The following is a 20708-nucleotide window of genomic DNA, read 5'->3' on the forward strand; positions in this document are numbered from 1 at the left end:
AGATGGACCTTTGTTGACAAAGTAATGTCTCTGCTTTTTAATATGCTATCTAGGTTGGTCATAACTTTCCTTCCAAGGAGTAAGCATCTCTTAATTTCATGGCTGCAGTCACCATCTGCAGTGATTTTGGAGCCCAAAAAATAAAGTCGACCACTGTTTTCCCGTCTGTTTGCCATGAAGTGATGGGACTGGATGCCGTGATCATAGTTTTCTGAATGTTGCGCTTTAAGCCAACTTTTTCACTCTCCTTTTTGACTTTGATCAAGAGGCTCTTTAGTTCTTCTTCATTTTCTGCCATAAGGGTGGTATCATCTGCATATCTGAGGTTATTGATATTTCTCCTGGCAATCTTGATTCCAGCTTGTGCTTCCGCCAGCCCAGCATTTCTCATGATGTACTCTGCATATAAGTTAAATAAGCAGGGTGACAATATACAGCCTTGACATACTCTTTTTCCTATTTGGAACCAGTCTGTTGTTCCATGTCCAGTTCTAACTGTTGCTTCCTGACCTGCATATAGGTTTCTCAAGAGGCAGGTCAGGTGGTCTGGTATCCCCATCTCTTTCAGAATTTTCCACAGTTTATTGTGATCCACACAGTCAAAGACTTTGGCATAGTCAGTAATGCAGAAATAGATGTTTTTCTGGAACTCTCTTGCTTTTTCCATGATCCAGCGGATGTTGGCAATTTGATCTCTGGTTCCTCTGCCTTGTCTAAAACCAGCTTGAACATCTGGAAGTTCACGGTTCACATATTGCTGAAGCCTGGCTTGGAGAATTTTGAGCATTACTTTACTAGCGTGTGAGATGAGTGCAATTGTGTGGTAGTTTGAGCATTCTTTGGCTTTGCCTTTCTTTGGGATTGGAATGAAAACTGACCTTTTCTGGTCCTGTGGCCACTGCTCAGTTTTCCAAATTTGCTGGCATATTGAGTGCAGCACTTTCACAGCATCATCTTTTAGGGTTTGAAATAGCTCAACTGGAATTCCATCACCTCCACTAGTTTTGTTTGTAGTGATGCTTCCTAAAGCCCACTTGACTTCACATTCCAGGATGTCTGGCTCTAGGTGAGTGTGAGTGATCACACCATCGCGATTATCTGGGTCATGAAGATCTTTTTTGTATAATTCTTCTGTGTATTCTTGCCACCAGCGCTCGAGGGGCCATCTATTAAAATGGAAGTTTGTGCAATTATTTTATATGAATAGGTGATAAGACCAGACCTTTTGGCCTAGGTTAATTTTAACTACCTGTAATCTTTTTTTTTTTTAATATATATGTTTAAATTTTATTTATTTATTTTTGGCTGTGCTGGGTTTCTGTTGCTGTGTGGGCTTTTCTCTAGTTGCGGTAAGCAAGGGGTACTCTCCAGTTGCTCATTGCGGTAGCTTCTCTTGTTGTGGAACACAGGCTTTAGGGTGCACAGGCTCAGTAGCTGTGGTGCACGGACTTAGTTGCTCCATGACATATGGGATCTTCCTGGATCAGGGATCTCCTGCATCGGCAGGTGGATTCTTTACCACTGAGCCACCAGGGAACCTGATATTTTTTTTTTTCTAACTGCAAAAATAGTGTTTCTCTTTGTAACTCACAGTTGCAAGCAGCTATAACTTTTCGAGAAAGGAAAATAATTCTCCTGAGCATCTGAAGGAGGAAGTTTCTATAATCCAAAGTATGGGCTACCGGAACCGGGCCAAAAGACTTTGGCAGAGTGAACCTGAAAATCCTACCTTGGTAAGGCCACTTTTGTGTGTTCTGATAATAACTCTTTATGGAGCATGTGAATTAGTGCATGTGCTGGATGCTTTTGGATTTATATAAAATCAAATAAACAAGGGAAGATGGTCAGTTAAGTGTCTGAGAAAGAGTTAGAGGAGTTGAGAGAAGATCCCTTGTTTTAGTGCTTTATCCATTCTGATGCTTTAGCCACAAGGACACTGATGGTTTTTAGCTTGCTAGCTTTTGTTTTATTATTATTTATTTGCTAATTTTTAAAATAACCGTCTTATGGCACTTCTCCAGACATGAAGAAGTATCTTCTATTTTACTTCCTCTGAAAAGTTGCCTGGGGCGGGGGGGGAATCAGTTTTTAATACTTGAAAATTGCTTCAACTTTAAGTGTAATTGTTAAAGAAAATACAGAGATTTGCTCTATTGTTAGTCATATGTGAATGAATAATGAGGATCTTAAAAATAATAGTTCTCATAGTACCAGCATTCATTTCTCAGTAGATGTTGAAGGGCTCAAAAAGAAGGAAAGCTTCATCAGAGTAATGTTGGGTATCCAAATATTCTTTCCTGTACTGAATATTAAGCTTGCTGGATTTTATTATTTTCATTTATCCTTTTTAAAAATTTACTTTATCTTAGTTATCGCCTCTGATATCAGATGTGATTAGAAGTGTGTAATAAATCAATTTCATTCCCTTTCTACATTATAATATAAAGTATTAGTTTAAAATATGCCTTCCCCATTAAAAAAAGAAAGAAAATGGGAAAAAAAATGCTTTCCTTATCCTTTAAGAAATTACACAGATGATACACACTTAAGTATAGAGAAATTTAGAACAACTGAGAGAGGGAGAAAGTATTCAAACCACACAAGACTCGTACATCTTAGTGTGTAGTTTGCCAAGTGGTTTTTCAAGGTTAGCTCATTGACAACTGTCTGTTTGTTTTGTCCAGAGCTTTGAGTTTCTCTTACGGAAAAAGATGCATAGAACTGGCTAACGATTTGTTGATCATTTACTGCTTAGCAGGAAACCAATCTTACTGTCGAACTCTCTAACCTTGAAATTGTGAGATCTCTGAGGACAAAGCAGCAGACACAATCTCAGAATAAGTCTGTCTACATTGAATTGGGTAAGAATCTCAGATTTTGTAAGTTTAGAATGATAGTTGCTGGATTCCTTGTCTAAGAGTTTTACTAAAAACTTTGGTCACAATTTATGCAATGGTAGGGAGCCCTGGAAAGTAAGAATAAAATAATTTTACTAGCCTTATGATGTATGATAAATAATGTAGAAAGATGCAGGTCTCACTTTAAAGCATCTTACTTTATAAAGAGAACAAAATGAAGGATATGTGGTTTTCAGTTCAGTTCAGTCGCTCAGTTGTGTCCGACTGAACATGCCTAGACTAGCAGAGAAGGCAATGGCACCCCACTCCAGTACTCTTGCCTGGAAAATCCCATTGATGGAGGAGTCTGGTAGGCTGCAGTCCATGGGGTCACCAAGAGTTAGACATGACTGAGCGACTTCACTTTCACTTTTCATTTTCATGCATTGGAGAAGGAAATGGCAACCCACTCCAGTGTTCTTGCCTGGAGAATCCCAGGGATGGGGGAGCCTGGTGGGCTGCCATCTATGGGGTCGCACAGAGTTGGACATGACTGAAGCAACTTAGCAGCAGCAGCAGAAAAAAGAACAGCTGAACTCAGTTCAAACAGGTCTCTCTATGCTTTATCCTGTAGAATATATTTATAATTGGAAAGAATGGCCCTCCTTTGGGCTCCCAGGCACCACCATATGTTTGCCATGGCACTAAGCAGATTCTTTAGAAATTTCTTGTATGTCTTTTCCCCTTTTAAGATCATGAGTTCCTAGACTACAGATGTTGCCTCATAAAAATAAGCATAATAGAGAATATTTAGGAACACTTACTGTAGTCCAGGCACTGGGGTTTTACTTGTGTGACTCATGTAAGATGCACGACAAACCTAAAGTGGTTCCTACTATTACACTGTTTTATAGATGAGGGAATTTAAGGCACAGAGGTTAAGAAATTCTGCCAGGGTCGTAAAGCTAGTAAGTGACAAAGCCACAATTCACACCTGGGAATTCTGGCTGCAGAACCTGTACTTGTAACCACAATTGCCTGACATATGTATCATTGTTCCTGCCATGTAGTGTATGTGTGCTAAGTCACTTTAGTCGTGTCTGACTGTTGCGACCCCATGGATTGTAACCCACCAGGCTCCTCTGTCCATTGGATTCTCCAGGCAAGAACACTGGAGTAGGTTGCCATGCCCTCTTCCAGGAGATCTTCTTGACCCAGAGATCAAACCCTCATCATCTCCTGCATTGGTGGGCGTGTTCTTTACCACTAGCGCCACCTGGGAAGCCCTGCCATGTACTGGGTGCTCAGTAAATATTCCTTGAAAATATGTTTTGCAACAAGTGTAGTTTTTTGAGTTTAACCCTTTCAATAAAAATCCTTTTATTGATTTCTTATTTGGGGGTCTTTGGGGAATTTTTTTAGGATCTGATTCTTCTGAAGACACAGTTAATAAGGCCAGTTATCTCAGGTGAGTCAGAGAGCCTTTTTCTATGAAACTGGCATTTTTGTATTTAGTTAATATTAAGGATTGATATTTCTTTAGGTCAGAATCATGGCATTGGAATAGACCTTAAAGATCATCTACTTTAACCTCCTTATTTTATAGCTGAGAAGATATCCTTTTTGTTTGTTTGGTTTCCTAGTAAAGCATTTGTAAGAGTTAAAGTAACAGTAGAATTCTGCACAGACTTGCTTCCAGCAGATGGCTGTGCTCTGGCTTAGTTCCTTGTGTACAACAGTGTTGACTCGGTGGTGATTGTGGCTGCTGAAAACTTTAGTCAGTTTTCAATTTTTCCTTCCACTGTTCCTTAATTCTGTCTGTAACTCAGACTTTGTCTACATCAATTAAACCATAATTTGCAAGCAGCCCCAAAATGGATTACTTGTTAAATTGGTTTCCTTAGGAATTATTGCATGACCCTAAGATCTGTGATGGCTTGTCTGAACTATGACAATGTCACTGTCAATGAGATTTTGTTTGCAAGTGACATTTTCCTGATCTCCTGATTGGGAGAAAATGGTTTTTAGCTTGAGAAAAAGCCCAGAAGGCAGTGTTGCAAAGTGATACCTTCTTTGCATTCTACTGGAATGTCTGTTCCATCCCAGTGCTCCCTTTGTTTAGGTAACTGTGCTTGTGTTTTCATTAATACATACTTTAGGTTTTGTTGGTTTTTTCTTTACTATCTTTTAGCTATTCAACTGTCATTTAAATTTTGGTTCATATTTGTATGGCCATAAAGTAATGTTCTATACTCCTGCTCTGATTTTTGTGTTCTGTCTCTGACCATTTCATTTTGACTAGAAGTTACCAAAGGAGAGTGCTGATTTCAGAAAGTGAATCAAATTGATCAGCTTATCACAGCCCTACCTAGTGGAGCGAAAATACTTGATTGTTTGACAACCCTGTGCACATATAAACTACTGTTTTTCACTAAGGCTTGTGTCTTTTCCTTATAGTGTGGGAGACCATGAATTGTTAGAAATCACCCCTCAAGGAGCCAAGGCCAAGACCAATTTGAATCCTGCAAAAAAGGGTAATGGCAAGTCTTCTAACTCAACAGACACTACAGAGAGAATAGGTAGATACAGTACTATAATTAGAGTATTTTGAAGAATCATTCGGAACATTTTTATAATTTACAATATCTTTTCGCAGAGTTAGGATATGGTGCTTTCTTAGATGTCAAAGTACAGCCTGATCTATTTCAATGGCACTAGACCAGTATGGTTATAATAGTACCCTATGTGATTGATTGTTGCTTTTTTACTTTTAATTGCTATGTTTGTATTTCATATTTTGCTTGCTAGTACTCAGATACAGGGAGTATGAGTCTGAAGATAGAATTTATATGTCTGATGCACAAACTGCTTTTTTTAAATTGAAGTATTGTTGATTTACAGCGTTGTGTTGTTTTCTGCTGCACAGCAAAGTGATTCAGTTACATATGTATAAAATACACATTCTTTTTTTTTCCACGTTCTTTTCTATTATGGTGTTATCATAGGATATTGAATATAGTTCCCTGTGCTATACAGTAAGACCTTGTTATTTATCTATTCTATGTATACTAGTTTGTATCTACTAACTCCAAACTCCCCCTCCATCCCTCTTCCAACTCCCTTCCCCCTTAGCAACCACTTGTCTGTTCTCTGTGTCTTTGAGTCTCAAACTGTGCTTTTAATTCACTTGTTAGAGGTTAGGGAAATAGAAGGTGTGATTTATGAGTAGGGAGAATTCTGAAATTAAAATTTTAATTATCTTGAGCAGAAATAATGAGAATCTAGACAAATATGATTTAAGCAAAAGAGTATGAGCTACATCTTCAGTATACTTGGTAGTCTGAGGTTAATTTCTCTAAGAATAGCCAGTTTCTTCATTACCCTCCAACCAAGTTACTAAGTTGTATTAAGTACATATTGTTTTCATAATAATTCTGTTTCGAAGCACCTTGTTGTTGTTTTTTCCAGCTGCTTGTGAGTTTTCTGAGAAGGACATAACAAATACTGAACATCATCGACTCAGTATTAAAGATCTGATCACCACCCAGAAGCATGCAACTGAGACGCATCCAGAAAAGTATCAGGGTATTTCTGTTTCAGACTTTCACGTGGAGCCATGTGGCACAGATACTCATGCCAGCTCATTACAGCATGAGAACAGCAGTTTATTGCTCACTGAAAACAGACTGAATGTAGAAAAGGCTGAATTCTGTAATAAAAGCAAACAGCCTGTCTTAGTAAAGAGCCAACAGAGCAGATGGGCTGAAAGTAAGGGCACATGTAAGGATAGGCAGATTCTCAGCCCTGGGAAAAAGATAGTTCTGAATACTGATCCCCTGTACGGAAGAAAAGAACTGCGTAAGCAGAAACCTGCATGCCCTGACAGTCCTGGAGATTCCCAAGATGTTCCTTGGGTAACCCTGAATAATAGCATACAGAAAGTTAATGACTGGTTTTCCAGAAGTGATGAAATATTAACTTCTGACGACTCATGTGATGGGGGGTCTGAATCAAATAATGAAGTAGGTGGTGCAGTGGAAATTCCAAATAAAGTTGATGGATATTCAGGTTCTTCAGAGAAAATCGACTTAATGGCCAGTGATCCTCATGATACTTCAATACATGAAAGAGTCCACTCCAAACCAGTAGAGAGTAATATTGAAGATAGAATATTTGGGAAAACCTACAGGAGGAAGTCAAGTCTCCCTAACTTCAGCCACATAGCTGAAGATCTAATTATAGGCGCATTTACTGTAGAACCTCAGATAACAAAAGAGCAGCCCCTCACAAATAAACTAAAATGTAAAAGGAGAGGTACATCAGGCCTTCAGCCTGAGGATTTTATCAAGAAAGTCGATTTGACGATTATTCCAAAGACTCCTGAAAAGATGATTGAGGGAACTGACCAAACAGAGCAGAAACGTCACGGGATAAATATTACTAGTGATGGTCATGAGAATAAAACAAAATGTGATGATGTTCAGAAAGAGCAAAACGCTAACCCAACAGAATCATTGGAAAACGAATCTGTTTTCAGAACTAAGGCTGAACCTATAAACACCAGTATAAGCAATATGGAACTAGAATTGAATAACCACAGTTCAAAAGCACCTAAGAATAGGCTGAAGAGGAAATCCTCTACCAGGAAAATTCCTGAACTTGAACTAGTAGTCGGTAGAAACCCAAGTCCACCTAATCATACTGAGCTACTAATTGATAGCAGTTCTAACAATGACGAGATGAAGAAAAAGCATTCTAGCCAAATGCCAGTCAGGCAGAACCAAAAGCTTCAACTCATGGGAGATAAAGAACCTACAGCTGGAGCCAAGAAGAGTAACAAAACATATGAACAAATAAATAAAAGACTTCATAGTGATGCTTTTCCAGAACTAAATTTTACAAACACAGCTGGTTATTTTACTAACTGTTCTAGTAAACCTGAAGAGTTTGTTCATCCTAGCCTTCAAAGAGAGGAGAATCTAGGAGCAATTCAAGTGTCGAATAGTACCAAAGACCCCAAAGATCTGATATTAAGAGGAGGAAAAGCTTTGCAAATTGAAAGATCTATAGAGAATACCAATATTTCCTTGGTTCCTGATACTGATTATAGCACTCAGGATAGTATCTCATTACTAGAAGCTAAAACCCCAGAGAAGGCAAAGACTGCACCAAATCCGTGTGTGAGTCTGTGTGCAGCAATCGAAAACCCCAAGGAACTTATCCATAGGGATTTTAAAGATACCAAAAACAACACAGAGGGCTTTCAGGATCTCCTGGGACATGACGTTAACTGTGTCATTCAGGAGACAAGAGGAGAAATGGAAGACAGTGAACTTGATACACAGTATTTGCAGAATACGTTCAAGGTTTCAAAGCGTCAGACATTTGCTCTGTTTTCCAATCCAGGAAATCCACAAAAAGAATGTGCCACAGTCTTTGCCCACTCGGGGTCCTTAAGGGATCAAAGTCCAAGAGACCCCCTCAAATGCAGACAAAAAGAGGATAGTCGGGGAAAGAGTGAGTCTAAAAGCCAGCATGTGCAGGCCGTTTCTACGACTGTGCACTTTCCTATGGCTGGTCAGAAAGATAAGACGCCGGGTGACGATGCCAAATGTAGCGCAAAAGAAGTCACTAGGGTTTGTCAGTCATTACAGTTGAGAGGCCACAAAACTGAACTTGTTTTTGCAAATAAGCAAGGGGTTTCAGAAAAACCAAATCTAATACCATCACTTTCTCCCATCAAGTCATCTGTTAAAACCGTATGTAAGAAAAGCCCATCAGAGAGATTTGAGGAACCTGTAATGTCACCTGAAAGAACATTGGGAAGTGAGAGCATCATTCAAAGTGCAGTGAGCACAATCAGCCAAAATAACATTCAAGAAAGCACTTTTAAAGAAGTCAACAGTGTTAATGAAGTATGTTCCAGTACTAATGAAGTAGGCTCTAGTATTAACGAAGTAGGTTCCAGTGGTGAAAACATTCAAGCAGAACCAGGTAGAAACAGAGAACCTAAATTAAGAGCTTTACTCAGATTAGGTCTTATACAAGCTGAAGTCTATAAGCAAAGTCTTCCTGTAAGTAACTGTCACCATCCTGAAATAAAAAGGCAAGGAGAAAATGAGGACATGCTTCAGGCTGTTAAGGCAGATTTCTCCCCATGTCTAATTTCAGATAACCTCGAACAACCTATGGGAAGTTGTCATGCTTCTCAGGTTTGTTCTGAGACACCTGACAACTTGTTAAATGATGATGAAATAAAAGAAAATAGCCACTTTGCTGAAAGTGACATTAAGGAAAGATCTGCTGTTTTTAGTGAAAGTGTCCAAAAAGGAGAATTCAGAGGGAGCCCTGGCCCTTTCACCCATACACATTTGGCTCATGGTCACCAAAGAGGGGCTGGGAAACTAGAGTCAGAAGAGACTGTGTCTAGTGAGGATGAAGAGCTTCCCTGCTTCCAACAATTATTGTTTGGTAAAGTAACCGATACACTGTCTCCATCTACCGGATGGAACACTGTTGCCACTGAGGGTCTGTCTAAGGAAACAGAGGAGAACCTAGAATCATTGAAGAGTGGCTTAAATGACGGCAGTGGCCAGGGAACATCAGCCAAGGTGTCCCAGGAATGTCACCTTAATGAGGAAGCGAGATGTTCTGGTAGCTTATTTTCCTCACAGTACAGTGCAATGGAAGACTTGACCACTAATACAGACACCCAGGATCCTTTCTTGATGTTTGAGCGTCCTTCCAAACAAGTGTATCAGTCTGAAAGCGAGGAAGTTCTGAGTGACAAGGAATTTGTTTCAGATGATGAAGAAAGGGAAGCTGGCTTGGAAGAAGATAGTTGCCAAGAAGAGCAGAATGTGGATTCAGACTTAGGTATTGGAACCAAGTTTTTGTGTTTGCCCCCATCTGTTTTATAGAAATGAGCTAAATGTCTGTGCCTTTGGGGGAGCACATTTTAGGAGTTTCTAAGCACAGTGAAAGTAACTATTTCTTAAACTTTAAACATGTTCCTCCCAGGGTGCTTTTCCTTTAAAAAGTCCATTACCCAGCTAGAACATCTTTTCTATTTGAATGAGATTTAATGCCCTAATTACTGGCAGACTTATATTTGGTTTTCATTATGATTTCTTAGAGGAAATCCATCTGGGTGTCCCCAAAGAGTATAATCATTTTGTATGACATGAAAGTGAAGTTTGTCCTGCCATCTTTTTTTACATCTGAATCTATTTTTATTATTTAAGGTGAAGCAGCATCCGACCATGTGAGTGAAACAAGCCTCTCTGAAGACTGTGTGGGGCTGTCCTCTCAGAGTGATATCTTAACCACTCAGGTAAAAAGCACAAGGGGGTGTGTGTGCAGTGTTCTTTGCATTCACTGCTATGCCTCCTGCCTTCTTATGTTTGCTTACATCATCCCTTAGAATTAATGGTATAACAGATGTGTGTGGGATCTAGTCTCCTCAAATTGAATTGTAAATACCCAGATGGGACACATGCTACCTTCTGTCTCTTTCTCTCACACACAAACACACACACACACACACACACTTAACCAGTTTATTCATTGCAGAACATTAAATACTGAACCTAATGAGAAAGTGAAACCTTCAAAAACCATTTGCTCTATAGCAAAAATGCATGTGAAAGCACCACTGTATCAGACAGAGGGGTGTGTTTCTTCTCAGCACCAAATTGTTACCTACAAAGTTCTCTTCCTATTAGAGACTATCTAACCTTTCACTGTTTGATGAATATTTCTTTCTGTTTTTTCTTTGTTAATCAGCTAGTTATTTGTTCTTTAGTGCTGATAAGTCATCTTTTTTTAAAAAAAAAACGTACACAATTTTACTTCCTGTACCTAGTGGTCAACATCCAATATTTTGGTTACATGTGAGGGACATAACAGCTTTGTCATATCTACAACATTTAGTAACATAACTATTTCAGTGCTGCTGGCAGAATAGTCTCCTAGAAAAAAGCCTTCTCTACTGAAAATTAACATCATAGTCCTCCCAGAACCTGGCTTTGTCTCCTAATTTTTATGTTGTAGAAGTAGCACAAAACTTTTCAAGTTCTTATATTCAAAAATTCAGGCTCATCTCAGCTTATTTTTTTAGAGGACAAGCACAGTGGTTGCTGGTGTGATACTGAAAAGAGTTCTATACCTGACTGTGTTCCTTATTTCTGAACTATGATATACACATTCTTTTTCTCTCTCTCTTTTTTTTTTATTTTGGCTGCACTAGGTTTTTGTTGCGGCATGTATGCTTAGTTGCCCTGCAACATGTGGGATCTTAGTTCCCAACCAGGGATCAAATGTACATCCCCTGCACTGGAAGGCAGATTCTTAACCACTGGACTGCCAAGGAAGTCCCAATGCACATTCTTAAGGTGGAGATATCTGGACTACCTGGAATCATCCTGCCCTGACTTCTTTTTCTCACCAAATCTTTTTTTAAATTATTTTATTTATTTATTTTTTTCTCACCAAATCTTAAATACACCTTCAGCTACTAGCAAGTGAATGACTTTTTTTTCTGAACTTCCTGAAATGCCAGATTAGATAAAACTAAGAAAAGCCATATAAAGTTATATATGTGCATCACAGAAAACCTAGAAAATGCAAATAAATAAAAATCATTCATGAATGAACCTTGAAAACATCATTAAGTGAAATAAGCCAGGTACCAAAGGACAAACAGTGTATGACTCTACTTTTGTAAGGGACCTAGAATAGTTAAATCCATAGAGACAGAAAGTAGACTAGTAATTACCAGGGACTTGGGGGTGCAGGAGTGGAAGTTATCCTTTAATGGGCCCAGGGTTTCAATTTAGGATGGTGAAAAAGATAGGGAGATAGATACTGATGATGGTTGGACAACAATATGAAAATACTTTATGCCACTAAACTATATACTTAAGGATGGTATATTTTACCACAGTTTTAAAACTCACCCAAAGAGAATGGTTCAGTAAATTTTAACATTTATCTCTGGAAGCATACACGAAAGATAGATAATAGAAGTTGCCTTCAGGTGGGGAAATAGATGATTAACAGAAGGAGAAAGCCTTATTTTTCTCTGAATATCCTTTTTTGTCTTAAATTTTATATCATGCCCTTGTATTAGTTATTTTTAAAATTAAATTCTGTGAGTTGGCATATATTCTACTCTTCCTATTGTACACAAGGGTATGTGTTGTGTGTATACCTTATAGTTAAAAATCATTCAGTTATATATTTCAATTTAAAAATTAAAAAAAATCATTCAGTTAATACTCTACATACTTATATTTTTTATTAATTTATTTTAATTGGAGGCTAATTACTTTACAGTATTGTGATTTTTTTGCCATACATTGACATGAATCAGCCACGGGTGTGCATGCGTCCCCCATCCCGAACCCCCTTCCCACCACCCTCCCCAACTCATCCCTCTGGGTTGTCCCATTGCACCGACTTTGAGTGCCCTGTTTCATGCATCAAACTTGGACTGGTCATCTATTTCACAAATGGTAATATATATGTTTCAATGCTATTCTCTCAAAACATCCCACCCTCGCCTTCTCCCACAGAGTCCAAAAGTCTGTTCTTAATATCTGTGTCTCTTTTGCTGTCTCGCATATAGGGTCTTCATTACCATCTTTCTAAATTCCATATATATGCGTTAATAAAATGTTTTGGTGCTTTTCTTTCTGACTTACTTCACTCTGTATAATAGGCTCCAGTTTCATCCACCTCATTAGAACTGATTCAAATGCATTCTTTTTAATAGCTAAGTAATAGTCCATTGTGTATATGTACCACGACTTTCTTATCCATTCGTCTGCCGATGGACATCTAGGTTGCTTCCATGTCCTAGCTATTGTAAACAAGTATTGTAAGTGCTGCAATGAACATTGGGGTACACATGTCTCTTTCAATTCTGGTTTCCTCAGTGTGTATGCCCAGCAGTGGGATTGCTGAGTCATATGGCAGTTCTATTTTTAGTTTTTTAAGGAATCTCCACGCTGTTCTCCAGAGTGGCTGTACTAGTCTGTCTGCATTCCCACCAACAGTGTAAGAGGATTCCCTTTTCTCCACACCCTCTCCAGCATTTATTGTTTGTAGACTTTTAGATAGCAGCCATTCTGACTGGTGTGAGATGGTACCACATTGTGGTTGTGATTATTTGCATTTCTCTGATAATGGGTGATGTTGAGCATCTTTTCATGTGTTTGTTAGCCAATTATATGTCTTCTTGGGAGAAATGTCTGTTTAGTTCTTTGGCCCATTTTTTGATTGGGTTGACAATCAGTTTGATTGGGTTGACAATTATTTTTCTGGTATTGAGCTAAATGAGCTGCTTGTATATTTTTGAGATTAATTCTTTGTCAGTTGCTTCATTTGCTATTATTTTCTCTCATTCTGAAGCCTGTCTTTTCACCTTGCTTATAATTTCCTTTGTTGTGCAAAAGCTTTTACGTTTAATTAGGTCCCATTTGTTTGTTTTTATTTTCACTACTCTGGGAGTTGGGTCATAGAGGATCTTGCTGTGGTTTATGTCAGAGTGTTTTGCCTATGTTTTCCTCTAGGAGTTTTATAGTTTCTGGTCTTACATTTAAATCTTTAATCCATTTTGAATTTATTTTTGTGTATGGTGTTAAAAAGTATTCTAGTTTCATTTTTTACAGGTGGTTGACCAGTTTTCCCAGTACCACTTGTTAAAGAGATCGCTTTTTCTCCATTGTATATTTTCCCTGGTGGCTCAGATGGTAAAGCGTCTGACCGCAATGCGGGAGACCCGGAGTTCAATCCCTGGGTTGGGAAGATACCCTGGAGAAGGCAATGACAACCTACTCCAGTATTGCCTGGAAAATCCCATGGACAGAGGACCCTGGTAGGCTGCAGTTCATGGGGTCGCAAAGAGTCGGACACGACTGAGCGCCTTCACTTTCTTTCTTTCTTTGTCAAAGATAAGGTGTCCATAGGTGCGTGGATTTATCTCTGGGCTTTCTATTTTGTTCCACTGATCTATATTTCTGTTTTTGTGCCAGTACCATACTGTCTTGATGACTGTAGCTTTGTAGTAGTATAGTCTGAAGTCAGGCAGGTTGATTCTTCCAGTCCCATTCTTCTTTCTCAAGATTGCTTTGGCTCTTCCATACAGATTTTGAAATTATTTGTTCTAGTTCTGTGAAAAATATTGTTGGTAGCTTGATAGGGATTGCATTGAATCTATAGATTGCTTTGAGTAGTATACTCATTTTCACTGTATTGATTCTTCCAATCCATGAACATGGTTTATTTCTCCATCTGTTTGTGTCATCTTTGATTTCTTTCATCAGTGTTTTATAGTTTTCTATATATAGGTCTTTTGTTTCTTTAGGTAGATTTATTCCTAAGTATTTTATTCTTTTGGTTGCAGTGGTGAATGGGATTGTTTCTTTAATTTCTCTTTCTGTTTTTTCATTGTTAGTGTATAGGAATGAAAGGGATTTCTGTGTATTAATTTTATATTCTGCAACTTTACTATATTCATTGATTAGCTTTAGTAATTTTCTGGTGGTGTCCTTAGGGTTTTCTATGTAGAGGATCATATCATCTCCAAACAGTGAGAGTTTTACTTCTTTTCTAATCTGGATTCCTTTTATTTCTTTTTCTTCTCTGATTGCTGTGGCTAAGACTTCCAAAACTGTGTTGAATAGTAGTGGTAAGAGTGGGCACCCTTGTCTTGTTCCTTACTTTAGGGGAAATGCTTTCCATTTTTCACCATTGAGGCTAATGTTTGCTGTGGGTTTATTGTATATGGCTTTTAATATGTTGAGGTATGTTCCTTCTATGCCTGCTTTCTGGAGAGTTTTTATCATAAATGGGTGTTGAATTTTGTCAAAGGCTTTCTCTGCATCTACTTAGGTAATTGTATGGTTTTTATTTTTCAGTTTGTTAATGTGATGTATCACATTGATTGATTTGTGAATACTGAAGAATCCTTGCATTCCTGGGATAAAGCCCACTTGGTCATGATGTATGATCTTTTTAATATGTTGTTGGAATCTGTTTGCTAGAATTTTGTTGAGGATTTTTGCATCTATTTTCATCAGTGATATTGGCCTGTGGTTTTCTTTTTTTGTGGCATCTTTGTCTGGTTTTGGTATTAGTGTGATGGTGGCCTCAGAATGAGTTTGGGAGTTTACCTTCCTCTGCAATTTTCTGAAAGTTTGAGTAGGATAGGTGTTAACTCTTCTCTAAATTTTCGGTAGAATTCACCTGTGAAGTCATCTGGTCGTGGACTTTTGTTTGTTGGAAGATGTTTGATTATAGTTTCAATTTCTGTGCTTGTGATGGGTCTGTTACAATTTTCTATTTCTTCCTGGTTCAGTTTTGGAAGGTTATACTTTTCTAAGAACTCGTCCATTTCTTCCAAGTTGTCCATTTTATTGGCATATAGTTGCTGATAGTAGTCTCTTATGATCCTTTGTGTTTCTGTGTTTGTTGTCATTTCTCCCTTTTCATTTCTAATTTTATTGATTTGATTCTTCTCCCTTTTTTTCTTGATGAGTCTGGCTAATGGTTTGCCTATTTATCTTCTCAAAGAACCAGCTTTTGGTTTTGTTGATTTTTGCTATAGTCTCCTTGGTTTCTTTTTCATTTATTTCTGCTCTGATTTTTATGATTTCTTTCCTTCTACTAACCCTGGGGTGTTTAATTTCTTCTTTGTCTAGTTGCTATAGGTGTAAAGTTAGGTTATTTATTTGATTTTTTCTCTTGTTCCTTGAGGTAAGCTTGTATTGCTATGAACCTTCCCCTTAGCGCTGCTTTTACTGAATCCCATAGGTTTTGGGTCGTCGTGTTTTCATTTTCATTTATTTTTATGCATATTTTGATTTCCTTTTTATTTCTTCCATGATTTGTTGGTTATTCAGAAGTGTGTTGTTTAGTCTCCATGTTTGTATTTTTAGCGATTTTTTTTCCTGTAGTTGACATCTAATCTTACTGCATTATGATCAGAGAAAAGATGCATGAAATGATTTCAATTTTTTTTAATTTACCAAGGCCTTATATTGTTTTTACTATGTCACTAAATTTTCTTGAGTGAAAATTTGAATTGAGGGTTGAATATGAGGGTTTCAGGGCAAGATACACAGTTTGCTATCATGTACAGTTTTGTAGTCTTATCTTGATAACTAAATAATTTGCCCATATCCCCAGTGACTTCCTTAGTATGGAATTTTGGTGTTTGACACATGTTATTAATTATTCTTTAGAAAGACTGAACTAAGCTGTGCTCTTCCAGCCCTGGTAATACTTGGTAGCTCCCATTTTCCTATACCTTGGCCAGCACTGGGTAGTATCCAGTTTTAAACTTCTAGGTCTTGGCATCGCTCTGAGGACTGTAGGTAGAGGGCTTGTCTTATTTTGGCCTGTTTTCTACATGGAGCAAATCCCTCTAGGACTGAAGCCTTCTGGAGTCAGACCACTGCCTGTTCTGTGCCTGAACTGTCGCCAATATTCTCCACTTCTGCAGGATTGCCATGGTGACTAAATTCATGAAAGGATTTAGGAGGTCTTTTCTTTTTTCTTTTTTGGCCATGCTGTGGGGCTTGCAGGATCTCAGTTCCTCAACCGGGGGTCAAACCTGTGCCTGCTGCAATGCAAGGATAGTCTTAACCACTGGACCACCAAGGAATTCCCTAGGAAGACTTTACTCTGTTTGCAATTCCTATGATCTTTTCTGGGTGTGGGTTTGGGGCTCTGTCAACATGGCTTTCACCTTTTTATACCTTATGTTTTAGAGTTACGTCTGGTTTCTGATTCCATCTGCTTTAGCCATACTGTAGAATGTATGACATTCAATAAACAAAACTATTTCCTTGTTTTCTATATTTCTGATCTTACTCCTAGAGATGTATCTGTTTGTTCAAGATTCATTTTGTAAAGTGTTTTTATCAAGCATCTACCCAAAATAGAGCCAAAATCAGATTTCAGGGCTAACTTAAATCTAGAGTACTGTCAACAAGCAAAATGGTTGAAGTGGGATCTTTTCCCAAAGTCTGTTTATACAGAACTGGGGAGACATATTTAGGGGATAAATGCTAATTCAGTATCATTAGTGTCTGTTCTTTATCAAAGACTGATTAACTAAATTCATTAATTCATGTCTGCATTAAATACTTATTAAATGCTTACTGTCTGCTGGGTGTTTTAAATACAAGAATGCTTAAGGAAGGATTCTTCCCATCTCAGAGAGTCAGGTATTGAACTTTGGAATACTAATACATGAGCAATATAAATGAAGTAGAGTGAGGAATTATGTTCCTGATAGGAGATGTAGTGGGGACTTCCAAAGGAGATATTCAAGCTGGACCTTAAAAAATGAGAAGAATTTTTTTCCAGGTAGGAAGAGAAGGGAGGCAGTAAATCAAGGCAAAGACACAGAAGCATGAAATGCCCAGGAAGCACAAAATTGTGACTGGAAAATAGGGCATATGTGGTGGTTTAGGGAGAAGTAAGAGATAAGATCAGAGTATGAAGGCCTGTTTTGAATGCTGTACTTAGGAATTTATCACAAGAGCAGTAGCAAATAATAATTATATAGTATTCAGAAAGTGTTAACTTATTATCTGAGCAGTGGTGAACTACTAAGCTCCTAATTGGAAAAGAAGAGATATGATAAACATGGCTTTTAGGAAAGTAGAGATCAGAGTAGCAGAGTAGAAATAGATAAGAAAAGTAGGACTAATTCAAGAAACATAAGAATTCTAATCAGGAAAACTTGGTAACCAATTTGGGTTTAGTCTGCCAAATGTATCTGTCCGGTTGCCTATAGGGGAATTTGTCTAAGTTATGAAGTAATTGTTTTGGAAAAACCTAAAGGAAAGTTATTTACCTATTATTCTCCCATTACTGTTAATATTTTCTGATTTTCTAACCTATTTAATGGCCACAGAAGTTAGAGGTGATGATCATGACAGTAGTGACCAGTAGAGCTCCTGAACGTCATCTGATACCTGCAATTTCATCCCAGATTTCTGCGGTGAGCCCTTGACTAGGAGGATCCAATCAATGATGGAACTACTCGGAAGCGCCACGTGGTGGCAGTGGTGCTGCTGTGGACACTCTGGCAGCACTGCAGTCTCAGGGTAGCAGTAGAAGCCTTTGTGGAGCAGGGAATACATTTACCAGTCATAAAAACCGTGAATTCAGTGTAGCAGGGGAAAGTAGATGACTTGTTTTTAGTAGAGAGCAAAGTCATTTGCAAGGATCTAAAGAAGAAACAGGGTGAAGTAATTTGTATTTCCCCAGGGTTTGCTGGCAGCCATATATGCTCCTTCTAAAAGTAATGAAGAAATGTGTATTTTGTGATTTCCCTGGTGGTACAGTAGATGAGAATCCACCTGCCAGTGTAGGGTTTGATCCCTGGCCCTGGAAGAGTCCACATGCCACACAGCTGCTGAGCCCATGCTCTAGAGCTCATGAGCCACAACTAACCAAGCCCACACACTGCAACTACGGGAGCCCATGCGCCCTAGAGCCCGTGCTCTGCAACAAGAGAAGCCACTGCAATGAGCAGCCTGTGCACTGAAACTAGAAAAAGCCCTCACACAGCAAGGAAGACCCCACTCAACTAAAAATAAATTTTAAAAAGTCTTTAACAGAAAATAAATATATATTTTGGAGAGTGCCTTACTTACCTGATACTTTGCTAATCAAAAACCTTAGACTAAGCAGGTTTCTTCTTCATCTGGAGAAATAAACATCAGGAGCCCCGTAAGCAAGAGGAGCCTGTTATCTTGAGTTGAAAACAGTAACGGCTTACAGGCTTTCTGGGGGCTTTTTCTGTGGGCCCCTTTGTTCTAGCAGGTTCTTCTTGGCGATGGATCTTTAGGTACCCTGTCACTGTCTAGAATGGCAGCACCATGAGGGCTGTATCCCCAGCCTATGACAGTGCCTGGCACATAATAGGTGGTCAGCAAATAGTTAAATGAATAAATAGATAAGTTAATGAGTTAACTCTGTGCTCTTCCTGTTAGAGATAAATGTTCAAAGAATCCCCGAAAAGGAAGAGACCTCACAAGCCAGAAATCAGACATTGTTGTATGGACTAACTCTTATGCTAATTTTTAAAATCTTAAACAGTAGTCTTTATTTTTACACAAAGCAGTATAAAATGAGGTAGTTCTTCAATGTGTGACTTGGAGCTCGAAAATCCACCCTGAGTGTGAAAGAGCAACCCTTTGCGACCCCATGGACTGTAACCCTCCAGTCTCCTCTGTCCATGGGATTTCCCAGGCAAGAATACTGAAATGGGTTGCCATTTCCTTCTCCAATCATGCTAACTGTAAATACCAAAAGTATTTAAGTACCTTAATTATTTCTTTACTCCCTAGCATTAAAAGCAAATAACTAACTTCAAAAGACCATCACCATTGGGAATTTCCTGAAGATTCAACGGTTAAGACTCTAAGCTTCCACTGTAGGGGGCATGGGTTCGATTCCTGGTTATGGAACTAAGATCTTGCATGCCTTGCAGCATGGCCAAATAATTTAAAAAAAATTTTTTTAAGACATCACAGTTGGGACTTCCCTGGCAGTCCAGTGGTTAAGACTCTGTACTTCCACTGCTAGGGGAAACTTGAGAGGGTTTGAGGAATTTTTCTTCTCCTCTGACATTGTTTTGAAATAATTTCATGGGCATTAATTGTGTGAATATGGTCAAATTAAAAGGTGTTCAGCCAGAACTCATAATTCCATACGAGGGGATTTCAGTTCCCATGCTAAAATTAATTGGTTTGACATATTCTTGCTTTCTGGCAAGTTTCTATTGTAAATGCATATGACTTTCTTGGTTTCATTTTCTCTTGTCTGCAGCAGAGGGATACCATGCAAGATAACCTACTAAAGCTCCAGCAGGAAATGGCCGAGCTGGAAGCTGTGTTAGAGCGGCACGGAAGCCAGCCTTCCCACAGCTCTGCTTCCCTCACAGCTGATTCTTGTGGCCCAGAGCACCTGCTAAATCTAGAGCAAGACACATCAGAAAGAGGTTTGTAATACTGGCCAATCTCTGTTACCTTAAGCAAAATTCTTCCCTCTCTAAGCCTTTATCTCTTTCTGAAAGGTATGAACCCAGCACCAATATTTTATGATCTTTGCTCAGCATGTATTTGCTGAGTCACGTGGTGGGAAATCTTAGAGCCTTACTTACAGTTCCTGCTTACAACTAATTTGCCATTCAGAGGGACCTTCCCTGGTGGCTCAGACAGTAAAAGCGTCTGCCTACAATGCGGGAGACCCGGGTTCGATCCCTGGGTCGGGAAGATCCCCTGGAGAAGGAAATGGCAACCCACTCCAGTACTCTTGCCTAGAAAATCCCATGGACGGAGGAGCCTGGTGGGCTGCAGTCCATGGGGTCACAAGAGTTGGACACGATTTACATACTTTAGGAACTGCACCTTTATCCACAGAAAGCCCAATTATGCATGACTGTTATCACCAAGACAAGAGGAGGCATTTGGAGTAACCAGGCAGGTAGAGTTGTTCTGAGCTGGAAGAAGTGAGCACTGACCTGAGAAATAACCTCACATAAATGAAAGTGAGATGAAAATTTGAATTTTAATTGGAAAAGGCCTGTGAAAGACAACATATCAGTCATTGTTCTAAATAGAAGCAAATATGTAGACACACAGATAAAATGCCAGACACAAGCCTGGGTCCTAGGGGAGAGCGGGTGCTTAGGAACTGGCAGGTATGGTGGGCCCTCCCACAGTGCTCTTTACAGCTATCTCAGTGATAGCTGTCTAGCTAACTTAGTGTTAAAGTCCCTTCTTCATTGCTCCTTTCATCAGTGCTACAGGGGCCAAAGGGCCTTCATTTGAGTCTTTCTAGGAACTC

At 38.8% G+C, this 20708-nt stretch overlaps 1 protein-coding gene across 1 annotated transcript in view; it reads left to right on the forward strand.

The window, feature by feature from the left end:
• The window catches only part of BRCA1 (BRCA1 DNA repair associated), a 66841-nt gene that overhangs the window by 16990 nt on the left and 29143 nt on the right, over nucleotides 1-20708 (forward strand). Inside the window, exons 6-12 of the mRNA XM_040245226.1 lie at nucleotides 1594-1733; nucleotides 2756-2861; nucleotides 4260-4305; nucleotides 5295-5371; nucleotides 6306-9713; nucleotides 10082-10170; nucleotides 19689-19860. Of these exons, the coding sequence (XP_040101160.1) occupies nucleotides 1594-1733; nucleotides 2756-2861; nucleotides 4260-4305; nucleotides 5295-5371; nucleotides 6306-9713; nucleotides 10082-10170; nucleotides 19689-19860 (4038 nt within the window). The remainder of the gene's footprint in view (nucleotides 1-1593; nucleotides 1734-2755; nucleotides 2862-4259; nucleotides 4306-5294; nucleotides 5372-6305; nucleotides 9714-10081; nucleotides 10171-19688; nucleotides 19861-20708) is intronic.

This window comes from Oryx dammah, unplaced genomic scaffold, assembly GCF_014754425.2.
Source record: "Oryx dammah isolate SB20612 unplaced genomic scaffold, SCBI_Odam_1.1 HiC_scaffold_8, whole genome shotgun sequence".
Taxonomy (NCBI): Eukaryota; Metazoa; Chordata; class Mammalia; order Artiodactyla; family Bovidae; genus Oryx; species Oryx dammah.